Raw genomic sequence first — 19,612 nt, forward strand, 5'->3', positions numbered from 1 at the left:
AGCTCATTCTTCACCTCCTCTTCTGCTTTTAGTAAATCCTTTATATTTTTAATCAAACTTCGTTCCATTTTCTGCATAGATTTGCTCAATTCTTCATAGCCCTCTGTAACTTTTTCCCCCAGTGATTCTATAGCCGTTCCTATGGCAACCTGCCCTTCCTTCTCTACTTTCTTCATGCTTCTACACTAGATTCTTCCCCGTCCCAGATATCCTTTTTGTCTTTTATTTTGAAAATCCAGACTACTTTAATCTCACCAGATATCGGGCAGAGAGTCTCTATGGTAACTTGCTTTGTCCTTTTCACTTCCGGAATGGTGGGTATCCACTTCCTTTTGTCCTCTCGTTGCTATATCTCGTGTTTTTTCCTTTGTTTTCCTTCCGAGGTCTCTTTGCTGTTTCCACTTCCTTCTTGCTCTCCAGCTTAAGCCTCTCTAGGCAGTGTCACTCGTTGTTCTCCTTGCATTCTAACCTCTCGCGATGTTTGCTCCGCAGCTTCTCAACCTCCTCCCCTTTTCTCACTGCCAGTTATCTCTTCCAAAACCGCAGGTATGCATAAACAAAAATTAATTTCACTTCTTTTACGCTTTATAGTCTATCAAATTCCACTTTTTCCTTCAAAATGCCTTGCTCCTTTCTTGTTCTATCAGCTTAGTCCACAATTTTAACTTTTAGTTAAATTTCTCTTCTCATTTTAAGTCCGAAAGCAAGATAAGGATCTTTTACCTCAATTTGTTCCATTTGGGTCTTTCGTGCTGTTTCTTTCGTTTCAAGTTGGCCAAATCTGGTTCTGAAGCTTGGTTTCTGGCGACCTTATGCCAAACAAATGACTCAAAGAGTACTGCAGAGATTTTAGCTCGCCCTTCTCCGAGGGGACCTCAAGGCAATGAGGAAAATCCTTTATCCAGGATCTCCCCCACCGCCGAGATCTCTCACTTTCTGGGTCTCGTAGCGTTCTAGCTCCTCTTCTACCTGTAGAGGAGTGGCAGCAGGTGATCTAAGCACCTGGCCTGCCCAAACAGTCACTCTTGATGATCCAGCTCCCTGGACCACGTCAGGTCTCCATTAGCTAAACTGGAAATACTTTGCAGAGTCTTTCAGACTTTGGCTTGCCTCCTCCTCAGCTGCTCAGTCAGTAGGGGTTGCTCACCCTCTGTTGCCTCCTGCTGTTTCTTCTCCTAGCCCCTTTAAGTTAACACCACATTGAGTCTTAATGCTTGATATGGGAAATGGCCAACAGGAAGTTCTGCACCTCGAAGGTGAGCTGGGTTTTCGGCTTCCCTCCTCTGTTTAATATCAGCAGTGGATTCATGGGGCAGTGACAATGTACTGAAATCACAGACCGCCAAGGGACAGAGAAAGAAGTAGCTGGCTCCCTGGAGGTAAGAGCCTCAGCCTAGATGCAAAGCAGCAACACATCCCACAAGTGAGAATCTTCCTGGAAGTTTGGTTACATCAAAGAAAAGTGGAAAGAACTGGTAACTGAAACAATAAAACATGTCCTGCTGCATAATAACCTCCCCTCCCCTCAAATACATATTATTCCATACATCTATATGCAGCTCAAGCTTGATCTTCCAGAGCTTGGAGAAACCTTTCTTGTGCCTTTGTAATATTTAGGCCATTTCTGAGCAGAGCTTGTTGAGCGTTTTATTCCCAGTATCGGTGGACCGAAACTGAAATAGCGAGCCACCGAACCTTCTTCTTCCTAGGCATTGGTAACCAGCAGTAGAAACAAACACTTCTCATGACAGGACCAGATTTTTCAAAGAGGTATGCATTCTCTCTCTCTCTCTCTCTTTGTTGACAGCTGCTCTGATGATGCAGATCCTGCAGCGGACAAAAAGAACATTATGCTGGTCTCTATGAAGAACTTAAACACGAACAACAGCAAGGGTAAGTATAAGGAAAAACTCTCATGTGCAGACCCATAGTGGGAAGTAGGTAGAGTCCATCCTGCAAAAAAGCCTACCTCTGTTAGTGTGAAAATAGCTGCCACCAGGGCTTTTTTTCTGGGAAAAGAGGTGGTGGAACTCAGTGGGTTGCCTTCGGCAAAAATGGTCACATGGCTGGTGGCCCCGCCCCGATCTCCAGACAGAGGGGAGTTGAGATTGCCCTCCACGCCGCTCGAGGTTCCGGAACTCCGTTCCACTGCGTTCCTGCTGAAAAAAAGCCCTGGCTTCCACATTAATGCATCAGAAAAAGTTTAGTCTTCTGCGATATAACATGATACAAAAATTTTCACTCTTATTAATCCAGGTCACTTTTTGATTTACTTATTCTGTGCTTGATCACGATGGCAGGCTTGCATGACTGTAGCCAAGAACGATGTCCTTTTGCGGCTTATCTAAAGTTAACAGGAATCTGGGCATGCAGTTAACTTCCCATGAGCTGAGATTCAAAACATGCGTGCCATTGGCTATACATGTATCAACCACAGTCCCTGATGAACCATTGTCCTTTAGATGGATTTATTTCTCAGTTGCCTAGGCAAACAACACAGGCTAGCAGTACACCAGAGCAATGGCCTATAGATTTCCTAAATAAATAAATAGGAAACAGTAGCTTTGATTTCTGCATCTGTAACACTAAAGCCTTCTCATTTGCTTTTCTAGGTATTACGAAGTCAATGGTAACACATGATGAACAATAAGGAATCCATAAAGAGTTTGCAATGATTTTCTATCGTAATAGGGAACGCAGGAAAATATTTCATTTATAAAAGAATGGGAATCCTGTTTGGGACATCACCTAGTTTTCAACTGTGTCTTCAATGTATTCTGAGCGATTCTTGAGGGGATATATCATCCTTACCAGGGGTTTTCTGGGGAAAGCGGTGATGGAACTCAGGACCGAACAATGACGTCACTTTGGGTCAGCTGGAACAAGGTTTTTTTCTAAAGCTTAAATTGCCTTCGGAGAAAATGGTCACATGGCTGGTGGCCCCGCCCCCTGATCTCCAGACAGAGGGGAGCTGAGATTGCCCTCTGTCTGGAGATCAGGGAGCGGGGCCGCCAGCCATGTGACCATTTTCAAGAGGTGCTAGAACTCTGTTCCACCGCATTACTGCTGAAAAAAAGCCCTGATCCTTACCCAAAGTTCCCTGTACTCGGATAGCTATTTATTTGCCTATACAATCCCCTTTTCATTTCAACATCAAGCACAGGAAGCCTAAGTCTCAAGGGTGGGATGAAGCAGATGCAAGTGTTATGCCTTGACGCATGGGCTTCCCCTCCCTTACGAGTCTCTCCTCCTACACAGATCTATATAGGGTGCTTTGTCCTTCCAACCTGTTTCACTAGTGGGGTGAGAATTCTTGTTTGGGTCTGGCGTCCTGGGCAGGGTACCTGCAAACAGTCTAGGACTGCTCTCTCTACAGCTAACCTTCGTGGAGCTGATCAGCAGCAGAGATCATCTTCGGAGTTCCTGTTGCATTTGTCTCCCCTGTTTAAGGAGGTTGACTAGCAGATACAGGGCTATGCTTTGTTTCTACTTTTACTTACTCTACTTGTTTTATTTATTGCTTTGTTTTTACTGCTAGGTTTGTTTTGATTTACAGTATAATTGTCATTTTTATATTGCAGCTTCTGAACTGTATTGATTATTTGTGCAACTGACTTTACGCTGTTACCTTTCACTTTGTTACTGTTTATATTGTTTTTAATTGTTGCTAAGCCACCTCTTGACCTTCCCCTTAAGAGCATAGAATAGAAATAAAGGGATTTTCTGAAGACAATTGTTATTTTTTTTGTTCTTGTGTTCTGACTGATGGTTAGGTGTTTGTCCCATCAAAATAGTCCCAGATGAATGCTTCGTATGAAGATTTGTAAGCCACCTCAGAAAGTCTTGATTGATAAGAGGGCTGGGTGGGAGGTTTTAAATTAATAGTTATTTAGATATGGGGACACAGTATGCATGTTGACTGTTGAGGCCAGGCTTCCCTAGCCAGGCCTTATATACTTCTGGTGGTAGGCACTGCATGGCTGTATTGTCAAGTCAGAATTCTACCCTCTAATTTGATTGGCAGGAGAGTCTTGGTGAGGAGAGGGGGGACAGTTGTCTGGGGCCGTTGACAGACTCCAATGGGAGTGTTTTAACTTATGCCATCTCTTTTGCTGGTGTAATGCTACACCACTGTCAGGAGCAAGCCCCACCTCTGAGAGTACACAGGATTCTAACACTTCCTCCTCCCTGTCATACCCCAGTCCTGCCAGTGATAGAATTAATAAGTGCTAGCTTCCCACCAATGCAAAGGTGTCACTCTGCTGGCAAAATTATTGGCCTTAGTGGGTACAAGTCTGGAACAGAACTGTGCTGCCTGTAATCTGTATTATAAGGTTTTAAAATTTTAACCTTAGGTCTTTTACTAACTCCATCTGAATTAGTTTACTTTGCCTTTTACATGCTGAACTGCGACCTCAGTGTACCAGTTGCCTTCAAAAGCCTTATCGTGTTAGGTAAAAAATTCTGGCTGTTTAGGGATAGTCTTTCTTTCTTGTCAAATATTGAAGATACTGGCTTCCCCCCACACCTTCCACAATGACAGTGAAAAATACAGAAAAGGACTTGTGTGTTTTCTGATACTGATGTATTCCATCTTTCAACAAGAAAGGCATGATTTTAATATTACTTAACAATATGTTAAAAATTAGCCAGGTAGGCTTCAGTGTTAATACAATTATAGAATATTACTGATTTGATATGCGAGTACTGTTTGTTAAATTGCCTTCTGCAAGTTTACACAAGCTGGCTACAAATAAGAAATAATCAAAACACAAATAGCTTAACTTGTACATTCTTAACAGTAGATTGTGAAAAACAAAGTAGATGCACGTCCCAGAATAGTATTGTTGTCATGAAAAGTCTATAGCCGAAAGAGCAAATGGATCCACTGCTCTATTTGAAGGGGAGGTCATATTGAAATGGCAGAAACCAAAGGTGGTGCAAATCAGGAGCCCAGTTTCAACACAACTGCTGAAAGTCACCGACAACATGGGCCTTCCAGAAATGGAAACAATTGTTCTATCTCCAGCACTCGAGAGCTACAATCAGAGAAGTCTACACACAAGCTAACAAATGCAGAAAAAGCAGCAATTTTTCAGTCTGCTAGGATAATTAGGACAAAGGCTAGCGCATCAGTGCAGATCCACACAGCCTTGGGAACGAGGTTGTCTCTCGCAGAGCCAGAGCAGTTCTCAGCACAGTAGAAAGCTGTGTTAGTCATTAGCGCCAATAGCAGTCAGGTGCCCATTTGTGTCTTCTAGTGGGCAGTAAAGCTAGCTTTCTTCAAGTTGAAGTTGGACCAGTTGACTGAAAGCCTTTGCCTCGTCTGTCTGGCAGAATCCAAGCAGAATCTGTTGAGAAAATATATGTAAGGGTTCAACAGATCCCAACAGAGCACTGGCTTTGTTCAGGTCATAATGTCCTGTGATTCAAAGGCCAGCTTCCCAATTAACAACTATTTAAAACATAAACTGACATTTGAGTGGAGTTGATTTTAGCTATAAAGGAAAATGTAATGTTAGAGATATTACAATCATGCTAAGTAGGTCAAGAAGATCTGATAGAACAGCACAAACTATTTAAAACCCCAAAAGATTCCTTAACAGAACTGACAAGTCAAAAATACTGACCACATGAGCATGGGTTGCAATAGATGATGTGAGCCATCACACTCGCCTTGGAGTGAGTGGCTGAGGAGAGTCAATGGGGCAGAGCCAATGCTGCTGTCTGTTCAAGTCTTGCTCAGTTCAAAACATGGCTACTGTTAAGGAGCAAAAACTGCGACGGACTAAAAATGAACTGACTGGGGTTAAGGATGCCAACTACTGGCACAAGGGATCAAATGATGCCCTCATGTTTTGAAGATGCTCTCAGCTCCATGCTCACCAAGCAACCAGCCCATTGCTCCAGAGCATTTCATCCACTGGAGATTCCAGCTTTTCTACTGATGAAAAAGGAACGGAGGGGTCGTTTGGGATCACAAGACCTGCATGAACAAAAGCCATACGGAACAGAGGCTGTAAAAGGGAGGGAATTAACCAAGACTGAGTGAAAAAGCTGACTGATGTCTGGGATCTGAGGCTCTGCCCCCGGACTTAACAGGAGAAGGAGAGGGGAGACAGCCAGACGATCACCGCTCAGCCATTCAAACAGACACCATGGACCTGCCACGCCCAGCAACAGAGGGAAAGAGAAGGGACACCCAAGCCCCAGAGAGTCAAACGGGGTAGGAGGAAGCCAGCTAGCCCCACCCTCCAGTGGGAGACTAAGAGCCCCAACAGGGGGAGTAAGGACAGCCAGGAGGGGACCAGGGCAGAGGGAGAAGGCACAAGATATAGGGACAGCCAGCCGTCAGCCAGCCAGACAGCAACCTTACCGGCAGGACAGCAGAAGCAGCACAGAGCCACGCCCCAACCTGCAAACAGGGAGGAAGGGAATAATAGAGACCAGCTGAGGCTGCTGGAAGCTCCGAGCAGAGGAGGCTTGGCAGCCAGCCAAGAGAGCACAGCTGTAGCTGCCCCAAACAGCCAGACTAGCTACCCCAGGTGCAGCTGCTTGAGGCAGCCAAGGCCAAGGCTAGCGGGCAAAAGAGGGGTGTGGCTGACAGGTGGGGCCAGGAATGAGGGAAAGGATGTAAGGGAAGTCCACCCACAGGGTGGGGTGGGTTGTTGTGTAGGAGTGTGGAGGAGTGGAAGAGAGAGAGAACGAGAACGAGAGAGAGGACAGTGGAGAGGAGGTGGAGGAAAGAAGACAAAGAGGAGGAGGAGGAGGAGGAGTAACAGTAAGACCGACAGCTGGATGGGGACAGCTGTCATGGAAGGCAGCCGGGACAATGTCAGGTTGAAGGGACCTGCGAGTGGACTGAGAGAGTGTGAGGGTGAGGTATACCCCCTCTCCTTCCACAGAGCGGGATCCCACATATTCCCTGAAGGTCCCTTAAGGCTGAAGTCAGGCATGCTGGCGTCTCACAGGGCAGCGCCCTTAGCAGAACCTGACAACTGGACCCAACCAAAAGCTTAGTTATCACACTGCATCAGAGTGTTTTAATGTATGACACACAAGTTTATGAAGCTCTTTTCACAGTTTATATGTAAACTTTACACCTTTTGTTGGTAGTGGAATTCATACCTGGACCAGATGCTTGCTATTCTGGCTCGTGTTCAATTTAGTGCAGTTTTTTAAAAGCATTAATGGAGTTATGAGAAACTGAGGAAGTTAGGCTAGAGAGAGAGGTTAGGTTTTAATTGTGGTGATGGCAACCAGGGTTATCCCTGTATTACAATATTTTTGCCATAGTTTTAATACAATTACAAGCAACAATTACAATTGTAATCCTAATTGCAAGATAGGATTAGGTTTTGTGGTAACAATAATTAGAAAATTGGGTCATTAAAAGATGAAACCCCAAAAGCTGGAAAATGGACCCGGCTCCTAAATTTTTGGGCTACCTCAAGCAGCCGCCAGAAAACGTGTCAAGATTTGTTTTAGTTAAGTTTTCTTTCAGTTGCTCCTACGTGATTAAATCTAATAAACAGCCAGATCTGGACAACTCGGTGTTCCAGCTGGGCGATGTTAGTTATATCCGTCGTTATTATTATCATTAATTGCTGTTATCATTATAATTGCTTTCTGGTCTTCTGTATTGTTGATGCTCAAGACTGTAGTCGTAAGAGCAGAGAATAAAGAAAAGTATTATCTGGGCCCTATTCAAACCTTTGCTCAGTCCTCTACACCATTACAGGGCTATGTGCCTACTCAGAGGAGGATCAGAAACAAAATACATAATCTTTATTCTGGTCATAGCAGCAGACAGAAAGACACATGGCCCTTCCTTTACCTTTTAAAACATTCCACTTCTCGCTCTGTCTCATCCATTTCCACGTTGTCAAGGTCAACATCTTTGGGCAAAAATACATCATCTGAAAAATCACATTGTACGTACAAGATTAAATGCTGGTAACCCGTTCACCTAGAAAACAAATTAAAACACAGGACCATGGAGATGGAAGGTGTGTTATAGGGCACCTGGTCCAACCCTTTGCCTTAATGTAGTAAATCCAAGCTGAAGCATCCATGACTGTCCAGCCTCTGCATGGAGAGAGAGCCCCCATCACCCACAACTGACCCCACTGCGGAGTGCTCTCATCATTAGGTGTGGCTCAACTAACATTCAACTGAACATATGCCTGTTCAGACCTATAGCAAAAATCAAAGACACGCGTCTACCGAATGAAGTGATGTAGTTACATTAACAATTTTGATTTGATATATAGCCACAAGAATCTTAACCTTATCTTAGCAACTCCATCAAGTTTAAGTTGCATGCGTTTGCAATACGAAGCAGTTCATACTACTGTTGCAATCTTCATACAGCCCTTAGGCTGTAAATATACGTAACGAAATAAAGATACTGCCAAGAAGTAAAGCCAAGTGACAGTTATGTTGTTAGATGCACAGAATACCCACTCAAAATCAATGCTTGTTCTAAGAGAAAAACAAATAAAAAACCCTCAGTGTGTTGATGGACCGGGTATCAACAGGCAATAAAAGTATAAACCACGGACTTTTTGTTTCACGCACTGCAGCCCAACTTTTGGTTACATGGAAGTTTTAGAGAGTTCTACTAACTGATTCCCATGTGTAGCAGCCCCAGTCAACAAAGAGACTCAAATGAGATGCAGGGTGTGGGCAGTATGCAACCAAAGTCAACCACTTGTAAATCATGATTCAACAGAGAACGGAACGTTTCAAATTCTCCAACTGAAATTAACTGGAATTAAAGTGCATAACTTTGATATTACGCAGTTTGATTGTCAAACTGAGAGTCAAATTAGATGATCCCAAATGCCCAAGTCCATCATGTGGATGCAGAACCGTTTTTGTTCTCTGCTATTTTCAAGAGCTGAGCTGAGGACAAGAGCTTCTCATCCCTTTGTGCTGCAGTCCCCAGCAGGATCAGGCCCCCAGGGCATTTTTAAAAGTGAAAAAAAGGCGCTGTATCCCCATGGCAGACTCAATGAGGTGGTATGGTCAAGTTTGGACTCAAGGCCAGCAGTCTAAGAAGCCATTCTAAATCCCATGAACGCATAGCAGGATACTGCTGCAGCCTCTCACTTGGAAGTCTCCCCACATTTTACTTTGGGGCATCCAACTGTCTTTCTTCTCGTGTCACCCATGAGCACAGCCTCTCTTCCTTCTAGTGACAGCCACCTTGCCGTGGAGGAAGTAAGACTGCTGGGTATCCCAAAATGAGTGGTGGAGGTAGGACAGCACTCTGAAGGGAAAGAGGCTGGGACTGGAAGGCGAGGCTACGTTAGCATCTTGTAAAGACTGCTGCATGCACTGCACATGCCCTCTATGTTTTCTGAATAGATGTTCCGTCATCCAAGGTCATACTTGCTGCTTGTGTTCAACACGGGTATTGTACATGAATATGAACAGCAGTTGCCTGACTGGGATACTAATAACAAAACGAACTTCACTGAATTTCAAATTTCACCCTCTGCCAAGCAAAACTACTGCTTTCTCACACCTTTTAAACCTTTCCTTATGACCATTCGGGCCCCTTTATTAAAAAGTATGCTCCCTGTGCATTAGTGAAGGGAGCTTGCTGCTTGGGTGTTGTACAACATATCCCAAAAGCTATGCCCTAGATAAAAACAGAATCAGAGAGAGGTCTGTAGGAGAAATAACTAGAATGAGGTACACCTTACAGGAGGACCCAAGGCGATGACTCTCTGCCCACCACCTTCTGGTGTATGTCACCTCCATTCAGCAACTTATTCCTTATACAGATTCCAATCACATTTGCTTGGACAAAGGTAATTACGACAGCAAAGGAGGAAATGTTACTTGGGAAGAAGCAACTGGGTGTGGCAATAGGGGATGTGTTAAGGGTGCCCCTCTTGCAAACACACACACTCACTCTGTTTCTTCTATTCTCATTTGGCACATTTCAGTAAAATAGGGGTGGGCCTGGGCTAGAATGTAGCTTGGTCCTACATAACAGTTATCAGTTTCTTCTCTAGTTCAGTATTATTTCTGCCCCAGAATGACAGGAGTCTGTTGCTTAAAATAAAAGCTTACCAATTGATGAGTTCCCTTTGTCGCCTTTCTTTTTCTTATTTTTCTTGCTCTTGTACTTTGGCTCAGGAGAACTTTCCAATACCAGCTTATTGTGCTGCTTTGGTGAGCCACTTGCCAAAGATGATTCAGTTGCTTGATTCACCTGCTTTATATTATTAGCATTTACTTTCTTCTCCTCTTTTTTGGAGGCTGCAGCTGCTGCTTTTATTTTGGATTGCATTTGGTTTTTTATTTTAGGCTGAAGGTTTGTTGCTTTGGATGGCTTTTTCAGTTCTTCAGCAAAGAGCTTACCTATTTGTGTTATCTGCTGTTTGCTTTTATTTTCTGTATGATGATGCATTATATTAAGGAGCAAAGAAAGAGGCTCGTGGGATTTCACGGTCATGTCTGTGTTGAAGAACGGCTTTGAGCCTTTGCCATTCACTGAATTAGGCAACTCACAGACATCTTCTGAAACTGGCCCCTGTTTAACATTACATGCATCCTTAGACAGCGAATCACATGCAATTTCTATTTTCCCCTGTAGTCCATTCTGAGTATTTTCTGGGGGTCCAGAGTCAGGCGGCACCACTACTTGGCAATTCTGAGTCTGTGGGGGACAGTTTGGGCTGCTTCTTTCTCTTTTCTTTTTCTTCACGGCCTGAAACTCCTGCGCTTCTTGCAGTCCCTTTTTCAGTTGCACTTCCTCATCTTGCAGCTGGTGAGACTCCTTTACTCCAGCTTCAGTTTCAAGATGAGCCTTTTCTTTTAACTGTGAAGACAAATTTGTTTTTTGAAAATGTCTATGGGGACCAAAAGGTATTACAGCCGTAACAAATTGTTTGAGACAACTGACTCCTTAACATGACACGCATAACAACTACATAAAATATGGAACAGATCCATCATATTCTTTTCTACTCAAAAGACTGCAAGGAGAAATGGTTAAAGGCTTAACTCTCAACATTAAATACAGCCATTTGTAAAATGGTTGTTGGGGGTTTTCCGGGCTGTATTGCCGTGGTCTTGGCATTGTAGTTCCTGACGTTTCGCCAGCAGCTGTGGCTGGCATCTTCAGAGGTGTAGCACCAAAAGACAGAGATCTCTCAGTGTCACAGTCAACACTGTGTCTCAGTCACTGTAACACTGAGAGATCTCTGTCTTTTGGTGCTACACCTCTGAAGATGCCAGCCACAGCTGCTGGCGAAACGTCAGGAACTACAATGCCAAGACCACGGCAATACAGCCCGGAAAACCCCCAACAACCATCGTTCTCCGGCCGTGAAAGCCTTCGACAATACATCATTTGTAAAATGTTCTATTGGACTTCCTCATTTCTTCTAGTTACTACTCACAAGTAAATAGGGAAAAGACATACTTTAATAACCAATATCCAAGAAAGCAGCTTACACAGAAACGTGCATACAACTGAAAGGCAGGAAAGAAGCAAGCTGAGGGAACAATACTTAGCCAATCCTTAGCCTTGTGCCATTTATTTGCTTTACTGTCCTTGAAATTCTGGAGGAAGAGGAAAACAGAGATCACTCTTGCTCTGAGGCGGTCAACGTGCCACAGCCCCATCATCAGTCCCGATATGGGCATAAAAGCTGTCTAACAAAATGGCCACTCTGGGTATTTTTCCTCCCATTTATTTACCATGAAATTCCGCTTTCCTCTCTATCCTCAGAGTAATATTCTGTATTGAAGGGCATGGGGGAAATGTACACATTCACAATCGTTACACTGAATCAGTACTGTTATTTATTCTGTAGTGACTGGTCATATTTTACCTGTTTGTATATTTGTGTATGAAAAGTGAAAGTTCAGCTGAGATATAAATGTTTTCATGATGATGAGGATGACAATAACACAAATCTTTAAGTTTAACAAATCAGGTAATTTGCCAGTTTTGATGGTACACATTCTGCTGCTAATATGTTTACAAGTCAAAAGGTTAATTTGTCCTTTTCCTCAGTTCTGGATGTTGGAAAAAAATTAGGCTTCGTGAACAAGAACACAAGCCTATTAGATACCTTCAAATAATCGTTGCAAGTCACTATGGAAAAACTATGGAAATAACTATGGAAAAAACAGACAGCAATAACTATTTTCACTATGGAAAAACTATGGAAAAAACAGACAGCAATAACTTTTTCAGGACAAAAATGTGGGAATAGCTACTACCTTGAATTTATTTACTTAATCTATATTCTGTTTTTCTCCCCAACGGGGACCTGAAGTGGCTGACATTCCCCCTCCTCCATTTATCCTCACAACAGCCCTGTGAGGTAGTGTAGGCTGAGAGTGAGTGACTGGCCCAAAGTCACCCAGAAGCGTCCACGGTAGAATAGAGAGTTTGGACCTGGGTCTCCCAGATTCTAGTCTGACGCTGTAACCATTACACCATGCTTGCATGGTCATTTCAAACTTCCTTCAAGAGGAAAGGACCACTCCCATGTAAATATATCAAGTAATCCAATCTGGAAGCAAATAGGAAGAATAGTAACGTACTCTTTAAATCACTCCCCAAGTCCTTGAGAAGGGTGAAATGGGAATCATTTGGATTTATCTATTTCAGCTGATTACCTTCCCCTCTCAGAACTGTTTTTATTCCAAACACACGAAACTTTTACCACGAATCTTTGGCTTAGTAGGATTGGACAAATCAGCAACTGATACCATTGCAGAAATAGTTCAGATTTTTTTTTAATGTTTACATTTTTATTTTATTGTAGAAAAATTAAGAGAGAGAACAGAAAGGAAAAGAAAAATACATATAACTAATAAAGGCCTAGAGTGGCCTACACACAGAGACCTAAAAAAGAAAACTAACTCATATTATTAGTCATTACAGTTTTCCCCCTACGACACGTCATCCTTTTCACATCAATCAGCTTGTGGTCTAATTAATTTTCTTTTTCTTTAAATATATATATCCTTAACATCCCACATTTTAACATAGACTGATCATTAATTCATTTTTCTTCTCCACAGAAAATCATCAAGGGCTTCCAATTTGCTATGTATACTTTTATATCTCTTTGTAACTATAAGTTTGACAATCTCAATTAAAACTTACATCATTCCAATCCAATACCTCCACTGTCAGCAGACAAACCACTTCAACATTTTGCTAATGAGTTAGGAACCACGGACTTCACCATTATGTTGCCTTACATATTATCTGTTGATTTAAATATGTACTCCTTGTCAGAGTCTGTTATTCTACAGAAATGCAACCTGAGTAACGCCATACTTATTTCTGCAGTTGTTTAGTCTTCCTCTCTCTCTAGGCCCGTGGGATGCCAGGAGCCGAGTCCATGGGAGAGGATGCTGCGTCTTATCTGTTCTCTTCTCAGCCGACCTTGGCTGGCCAGCGTTCTCACCGAGGAGTTTTCTGCTATGTGTGGACTCTGGGGGGAGGCTGGGCTCTGAGAGTTTGATGTGTAACAACTTTCGTTCTGTATCTCATTCCTAACAAAGCTTTGCTCAGCCAGGATCTGCTTGGACCTGGAACGTGGCCACCTGGGCCTGAATGCTGTCTTTCGAATAAAGCCTTTTGAAACCAAGGGACCTTGTCTTCTTGCAGAAGGGAGGAAGGCAGACTCTAGCCTATTGGAATGCCATAGTCTGACACTCCTATATACCACCTGTGCTTCATGTTGTTTAATGTAAGTCCTAGAATTTCTTGTGTTCTGTTTCAGCAATTCTTCAACCCCATATTGGATCCTTGCTAATATTATGTCTTTGTAAACTTGTATTCATTTACCCTATGACATTGTTTATGGAAATGTTCTTGACACTGTACGAAAATGCCTGCCCTTGTCCTTGCCACTGATTGTACTGATCCCACACTATGTAATCTGCCTTGAGTCTCAGCAAAAAAGGCGGAATATAAACGACATACATACATAAAAATGTCCCTACATGACATTAAAAAGAAAACATACTCCCCCCCGCCGGGGGTCCATATTTCTCAACACATACAACTCTGGCCTAGACTAAAAATTAATCTTTCAAATACACATTAACCACCCAAAATAATAGAATAATACTTCTATACCCCTTTCCAATCTTTACTTTACAAACCTTTAATCCTTTGTACTAGCAGATACCATCGTATTTTTATAGGGAATTCTCTTTAAAATTTTTACCAAGTAAATTTGGGGCCCCTTTATTTATCATTCATCCCTTATTTATCTATCCCCAAAGTTCCTTGTTCTTTGTTCTATTCTTATTCTTCTTCCCCTTCCAGTCTGGAATAATCTTCTTTCCTCCCATATGTCAGATTTTTAAAACCAGACATAATGAAGACACCTTCTTACTAAGAAACTAGGTGTCTTCTGATGTTGCCTCTGGTATGCTTGGACTAATTCCTGGATTTAACAGTTTTGCAACATTTGGAACTAGATATGATATGATATGACATCTGGACCCTAGATACAGCAGGATGTAATTCAAAAATATTTTTTCACTAGAAAATGGCCTCCAGACGGCTGCACTGGCACACCAGGCCTCCCTGCCGCCTCTGTGGTCGCAGAGGCAGCAGAGAGGCCCAGCATGGCATAGCGCCCCTCCCAAGGCCCCGCAGTGACAGAGAAGGCCGCTCCTCCACCGGCGCAGCCCTTGTGCTGCCTTAATGGGTCTTCCTGTCAGTGCACCAGGCCTTCCTGGGCCTCTGAAGGGCTGTGCTAGGGCACTGGGCCTCCCCACCCATGTTGCTCCGGAGGCCTCCTTTGGAAGGCCACGCCACAGAGGCCTTGGGAGGGCTGCACCTTCTCCAGGCTTATCTTGGCGCAGGCACGATGTTGCTGACAACTCACTGTGCCTGTGCCAGGAAAAAAAGGGAGTCATCAGCAACATGGGTTGCCTTTTATATAGTAGAATAAGCTGTATTATGTTTATAGTTCAGCCCCTAAAAATACAGCTAAACTTTTGTCCAGTGCTGTATTATTGACTGAATGCATACTTTGAGCACATGCTAGATGCCAAACACATACTCCGTGAGGTCTGTGTAAAAGGATTACCAAGCACTGACTGTACTAATTTAGACAGAGCATCAATGGATCAAAAATTATGACAGGGAAATGAGGACATTATGTAGAAGTTTAAAAAATAAGCGACATAAATGCTCTGCTAAATATGGAGCTTCAATCGGATGCCCTGAAAGAACCTGAACGTGTCCAAAGAAAGATAGATCATGCTGCCAGAGGATTATCGTCTTCCTTCCCTAAAGAACTATAATCTCAGATCATTGGGACAAAATTCAAGAAAATATTATAATGGTCAATTGCACATAAAGTGTTTCCCTGTGTGGGTATCTGGATGCCTCACTTTTTAGGGGGAGCTTGCACATGATGTGCTCTTTTCCAAGCATCATACACAGTCTTGGTGTTTTCCCCTTTAAGCCACAGCAAAGGAAAACTGAAACCAATTCTGAAAAGGTTATTTCACCTGTCTATTGAATTATTCCAGAACAATGTCTGGGAGTCTCCAGCAGTAGGCCAGGGACCACCTCTGCCGACCCCAAAACTGCAACAGACAGAATTACATAAAAGCAATGGTTGGGAGAGATTGTCATGCTGACTAAAATTCATATCCTGCTTTGCAGTTACACAACAAAACTATCTGAAAATTTTCTGAAAAGATCTTTATGTCTAATATCAGTCTAACATCAGATTCATTGCTATTTTTCTTCCTTCAAATGTCTGTAATTGGCAAGAATAGTCAGTCATCTGACAGTTCAGTTTGCTATCTGTAACAAGCAGATAACAGAGTTGCGCTTACCGTAACTGCTGTTCATTGACATCTTCTGTGCAGGCACACATGGGACTGCGCATGCACAGGCCTGCCGACCAGAATTCTTTTTCTATCAAAAGTCCACCAGGGGGTGCTCGTCTGCCGAATGCGCATGCGCAGACTTTCCTGCCGACACAACATCCGGCAACGGTGCCCCCTCACCCTCAGTTTCTCCTGTGCCGCCGCTATTCCCACATCTGGAAGAACACAGCGGGGTAGGAGGGAGGGTTTGTTTGCCTGCACAGAAGACGTCAATGAACAGCAGTTACAGTAAGTGCAACTCTGTTTTCATTGTCCGTCTTCTGTGCAGTCCCACATAGGATAGTCACAATCCTCTTACTTTCTGGAGGTGGGTGTGCTTCTCATTGAAAAAGTGATTGAAGAACAGCTTGCCCGACCGCAGCTTCCTTCCTCTCCATAACGTCCATAGCATAATGCCGGATGAACGTCTCCGAAGAAGACCACGTAGCGGCTCTGCAGATGTCACACAGTGGAATCCCCCTCAGAAATGCGTCCGAGGAAGCCTGGGCTCTCGTAGAATGAGCCCTGATCTCAAGGGGGCAAGGCAAGTTAGCATGCAAATAACAAGTTTTAATAGTCAATGTAACCCATCTAGAAATCGACTGAGAAGTAGCAGCTTTTTCCTTCCTAGGGCCAAAATAACAAACAAATAACTGCTTATCCTTCCTGTACTGAGTTATACGTTATAGGTAAAACAAAATTGCTCTACGTACGTCCAATGAATGCAAGACCCTTTCTGAGCTATCTAAAGGAGACAGGAAAAACACAGGGAGAACAATATCCTGTGACATATGAAACTGTGTAGCCACCTTAGGTCTGAACTTAAGGTCAGGTCTCAACACCACTTTATTTTGATGCATCTTCAGGAAAGGAGGGTCAGATCTCAGAGCTGCTAACTCACTAACCCTACGGGCTGATGTGATAGCTACTAGAAACGCAACTTTAAGAGATAATGATTTCAGATCACATGTCGCTAATGGCTCAAAAGGTTTTCATAAGCTCCGCTAGTACTAACATGAGGGACCACTGAGGTACAATCTCCCTCACCTGAGGAAACATGTTGTGTAATCCTTTTAGAAAGGATTTAGACGGACTGTGAGAAAAGACAGTTTTTCCATCTATTCTGGGGTGGAAGGCCAAAATGGCCGCTAAGTATACTTTAATTGACGAATTAGAAAGCCCCTCGTCTTTCAAAGACAATAAGAACTCAAATATAGTCGCCAATTGGCAATCCCAAATATCTAACCCCTGCAGGGTTGCCCAAGACTCAAAACGTCTCCACTTTGCTGAATAAGATCATCTAGTAGAGTCCCTCCTAGCATTAAGCAGGATCTCAGTCATTCTGTCTGACATTTCCCCCTGTCTAGAATACGCCAAGTCGTAAGGTTCAGTCTGGGTAGGTCGTGATACCAGATTCCCCTGTCCGATAGAAGGTCTGGATTCAGGTCGAATTGATAGTATGACCCCTGCAAAAGTAGCATGACATGTTGGAACCAAGGCTGTCGGGGCCAAAAGGGTGTCACTAGAATCACATGGGATCCGTCCCGTTGAATCTTGCTGACCGTTCTGGAGACCAGCAGAAATGGGGGGAAAACGTAAAACAGGTGTCCCCTCCAAACTATCTGAAAGGCGTCCCTTAGGGAATGGAGACCTACACCCCCCTCTGGAACAGAACTGAGGAGCCTTCTTGTTGGTTTCTGAAGCAAAGAGGTCGACTTCCGGAAACCCCCACCTCACAAACACGTCGTTCAGGTAACTGTCTGCTAACGTCCACTCGTAGCTGTCGGACATCATGCGACTCAGCTTGTCCACCACTACGCTTGTGGTACCGGGAATGTGTACTGCTTAAATGTGGATACGTCTGTCCAATACCCACTCCCAGATCCACATTGCTTCTTTGCAAATATCTCTGGAAGTGGTGCCCCCTTGCTTGTTCAAACAGAACATCGCGGTACTGTTGTCTGTGAGAACCTGAACCGATTTCTGGTGAAGCATATCTGCAAAGGCGATAAAGGCATAACGAATGGCCTTTAATTCTAAAAGGTTAATATGACAGTCCTTCTCTTGATCTGTCCAGGTGCCATGCACATTAAGGACCCCACATTGGGCACCCCACCCAATTGTAGATGCATCAGTAGAAACAGAGATTACAGACTGTACTGGGCCAAACGCTATCCCCCTCAGTAGATTAGCTTCCCTAAGCCACCAATCTAATGAGCGAATAACACCCCTAGGAATTGAGTATTTCTTACTTTGGGAAGATACCCCAAAGTTGTGGACTGACAGAAACCATAACTGGAGGGTACGCATATGTAACCTTGCCATATGGGTGACTGCTGTAGCAGAGGCCATAAGTCCCAATAATCTCTGAATAGCTGCTGCAGGTTGAAATCTGCACCTCCTAAAGAGGGCAACCATTCTACTGATCCTTCACGCTCGATCAGTAGGTAAAAACCCCTTGTTTAAAATGCCAACCAGAACCATACCGATAAAGAGAATTCTCCTAGAGGGAATAAGGGCCGATTTCTTAAAATTAATCAGGAGCCCCAAGTGAGTACAGGTAAACGCCACCTTCCCCACCTGTTCCTGGAGGGCCTCGGCTGAGGGCGCTGCCAATAACCAGTTGTCTAAATATGGGTATATGGTACATCTGTGCTCCCTAAGAAAAGCCACGACAGTGGCCATACACTTCGTAAATACTCTGGGAGCAGTAGACAAACCAAAGGGCAGTACCTGGTACTGGAAAATTTTATCCTTGCAGATAAACCTAAGGAATTTTCTATGATCCGGGTGAATAGAGATATGGAAGTATGCATCCTTAAGATCTAGGACAGCAAACCACATATTATCAGGCATTAATTGAAGGACTGTATTGAGTGTGAGCATCCTGAACTTTTTGACTCTAACAAACTTGTTCAGCTCCCTCAAATCTAGGATAGGATGAACTCCTCCATCCTTTTTCTCTACTAGAAACATCCTAGAATAAAACCCCAAAGGGGATGCCTGTGGTGGGACTTGCTGAACAGCCCCTTTCTGTTGTAAAGCCAGTACTTCCGCCTGTAAACTGTCAGAGGAAGTATGGTGAGAAAAATCAGGCAGAGACAATTCAGGGTAAGTTTCAAACTGAACCTTATAACCAAATGTAACGATGCTCAAAACCCAACTATCAACTGTAATCTCGGCCCAAGACGGAGCAAAACTAGCCAGTCTGTCCCCAAATACTACAGACTGTTCATCATATAGTCAGAACTGTTTGGGTTGAGTGGCAGATTCCTTGGTAACAGGACCCTGCTGGTTGCGGCGGGGTCGGTTATTAGGAACCTGAAGGAGGCTGGAACGGTTTTGTAGAATCCATAATGAGGATATGGGTGGAATCTCTGGTGTTTACGACGATAGCCCTGCGGATTGCGGTATTGATATCGTTGATCAGATGGTTGCCTGGATGGGAGCACCCCATAAGATCTGGCAGTAAGGCGATCCTTACGCTTCTGCAAAAGATACTCATCAGTCTTGCTTGAAAACAAGGTTTGTCCTTCAAATGGTAAATTCTCTATCTTGTTACATGTCTCGACGGGTAAGGCCATGGTGCGAAGCCAGGAGTGTCTACGAAGTACAACCGCAGAAGCCAAAGACCGTGCAGATGTATCCACAGAATCACATCCTGTGTTGATCTGCTGTCTGGACAAGCATAATGCCTCATCCATGATCACCTTGGAGAGGGGCCTCT

General features: G+C 43.7%; 2 protein-coding genes across 7 annotated transcripts in view; one reads left to right on the forward strand and one right to left on the reverse strand.

The window, feature by feature from the left end:
- The window catches only part of ECSCR (endothelial cell surface expressed chemotaxis and apoptosis regulator), a 38,416-nt gene extending 35,502 nt beyond the window's left edge, over window positions 1-2,914 (forward strand). Inside the window, exons 6-7 of the mRNA XM_054985676.1 lie at window positions 1,808-1,893; window positions 2,613-2,914. Coding sequence (XP_054841651.1) covers window positions 1,808-1,893; window positions 2,613-2,650 — 124 coding nt within the window. The 3' untranslated portion in view covers window positions 2,651-2,914. The remainder of the gene's footprint in view (window positions 1-1,807; window positions 1,894-2,612) is intronic.
- Window positions 2,915-4,575: 1,661 nt separating this feature from the next.
- Window positions 4,576-19,612, reverse strand: part of FAM193A (family with sequence similarity 193 member A) — a 77,504-nt gene continuing 62,467 nt past the window's right edge. For 5 of the 6 annotated variants that reach the window (XM_054984618.1, XM_054984621.1, XM_054984620.1 and 2 more), the window contains 3 exons: window positions 10,087-10,837; window positions 7,838-7,919; window positions 4,576-5,351 (listed from right to left, as the gene is read on the reverse strand). In XM_054984618.1, coding sequence (XP_054840593.1) covers window positions 5,258-5,351; window positions 7,838-7,919; window positions 10,087-10,837 — 927 coding nt within the window. In that variant the 3' untranslated portion in view covers window positions 4,576-5,257. Of the gene's footprint in view, window positions 5,352-7,837; window positions 7,970-10,086; window positions 10,838-19,612 lie in introns of those variants that run through there. The other variant, XM_054984619.1, reaches the window with a different exon arrangement.

The sequence above is a fragment of the Eublepharis macularius genome, chromosome 7, assembly GCF_028583425.1.
Source record: "Eublepharis macularius isolate TG4126 chromosome 7, MPM_Emac_v1.0, whole genome shotgun sequence".
Lineage (NCBI taxonomy): Eukaryota > Metazoa > Chordata > Lepidosauria > Squamata > Eublepharidae > Eublepharis > Eublepharis macularius.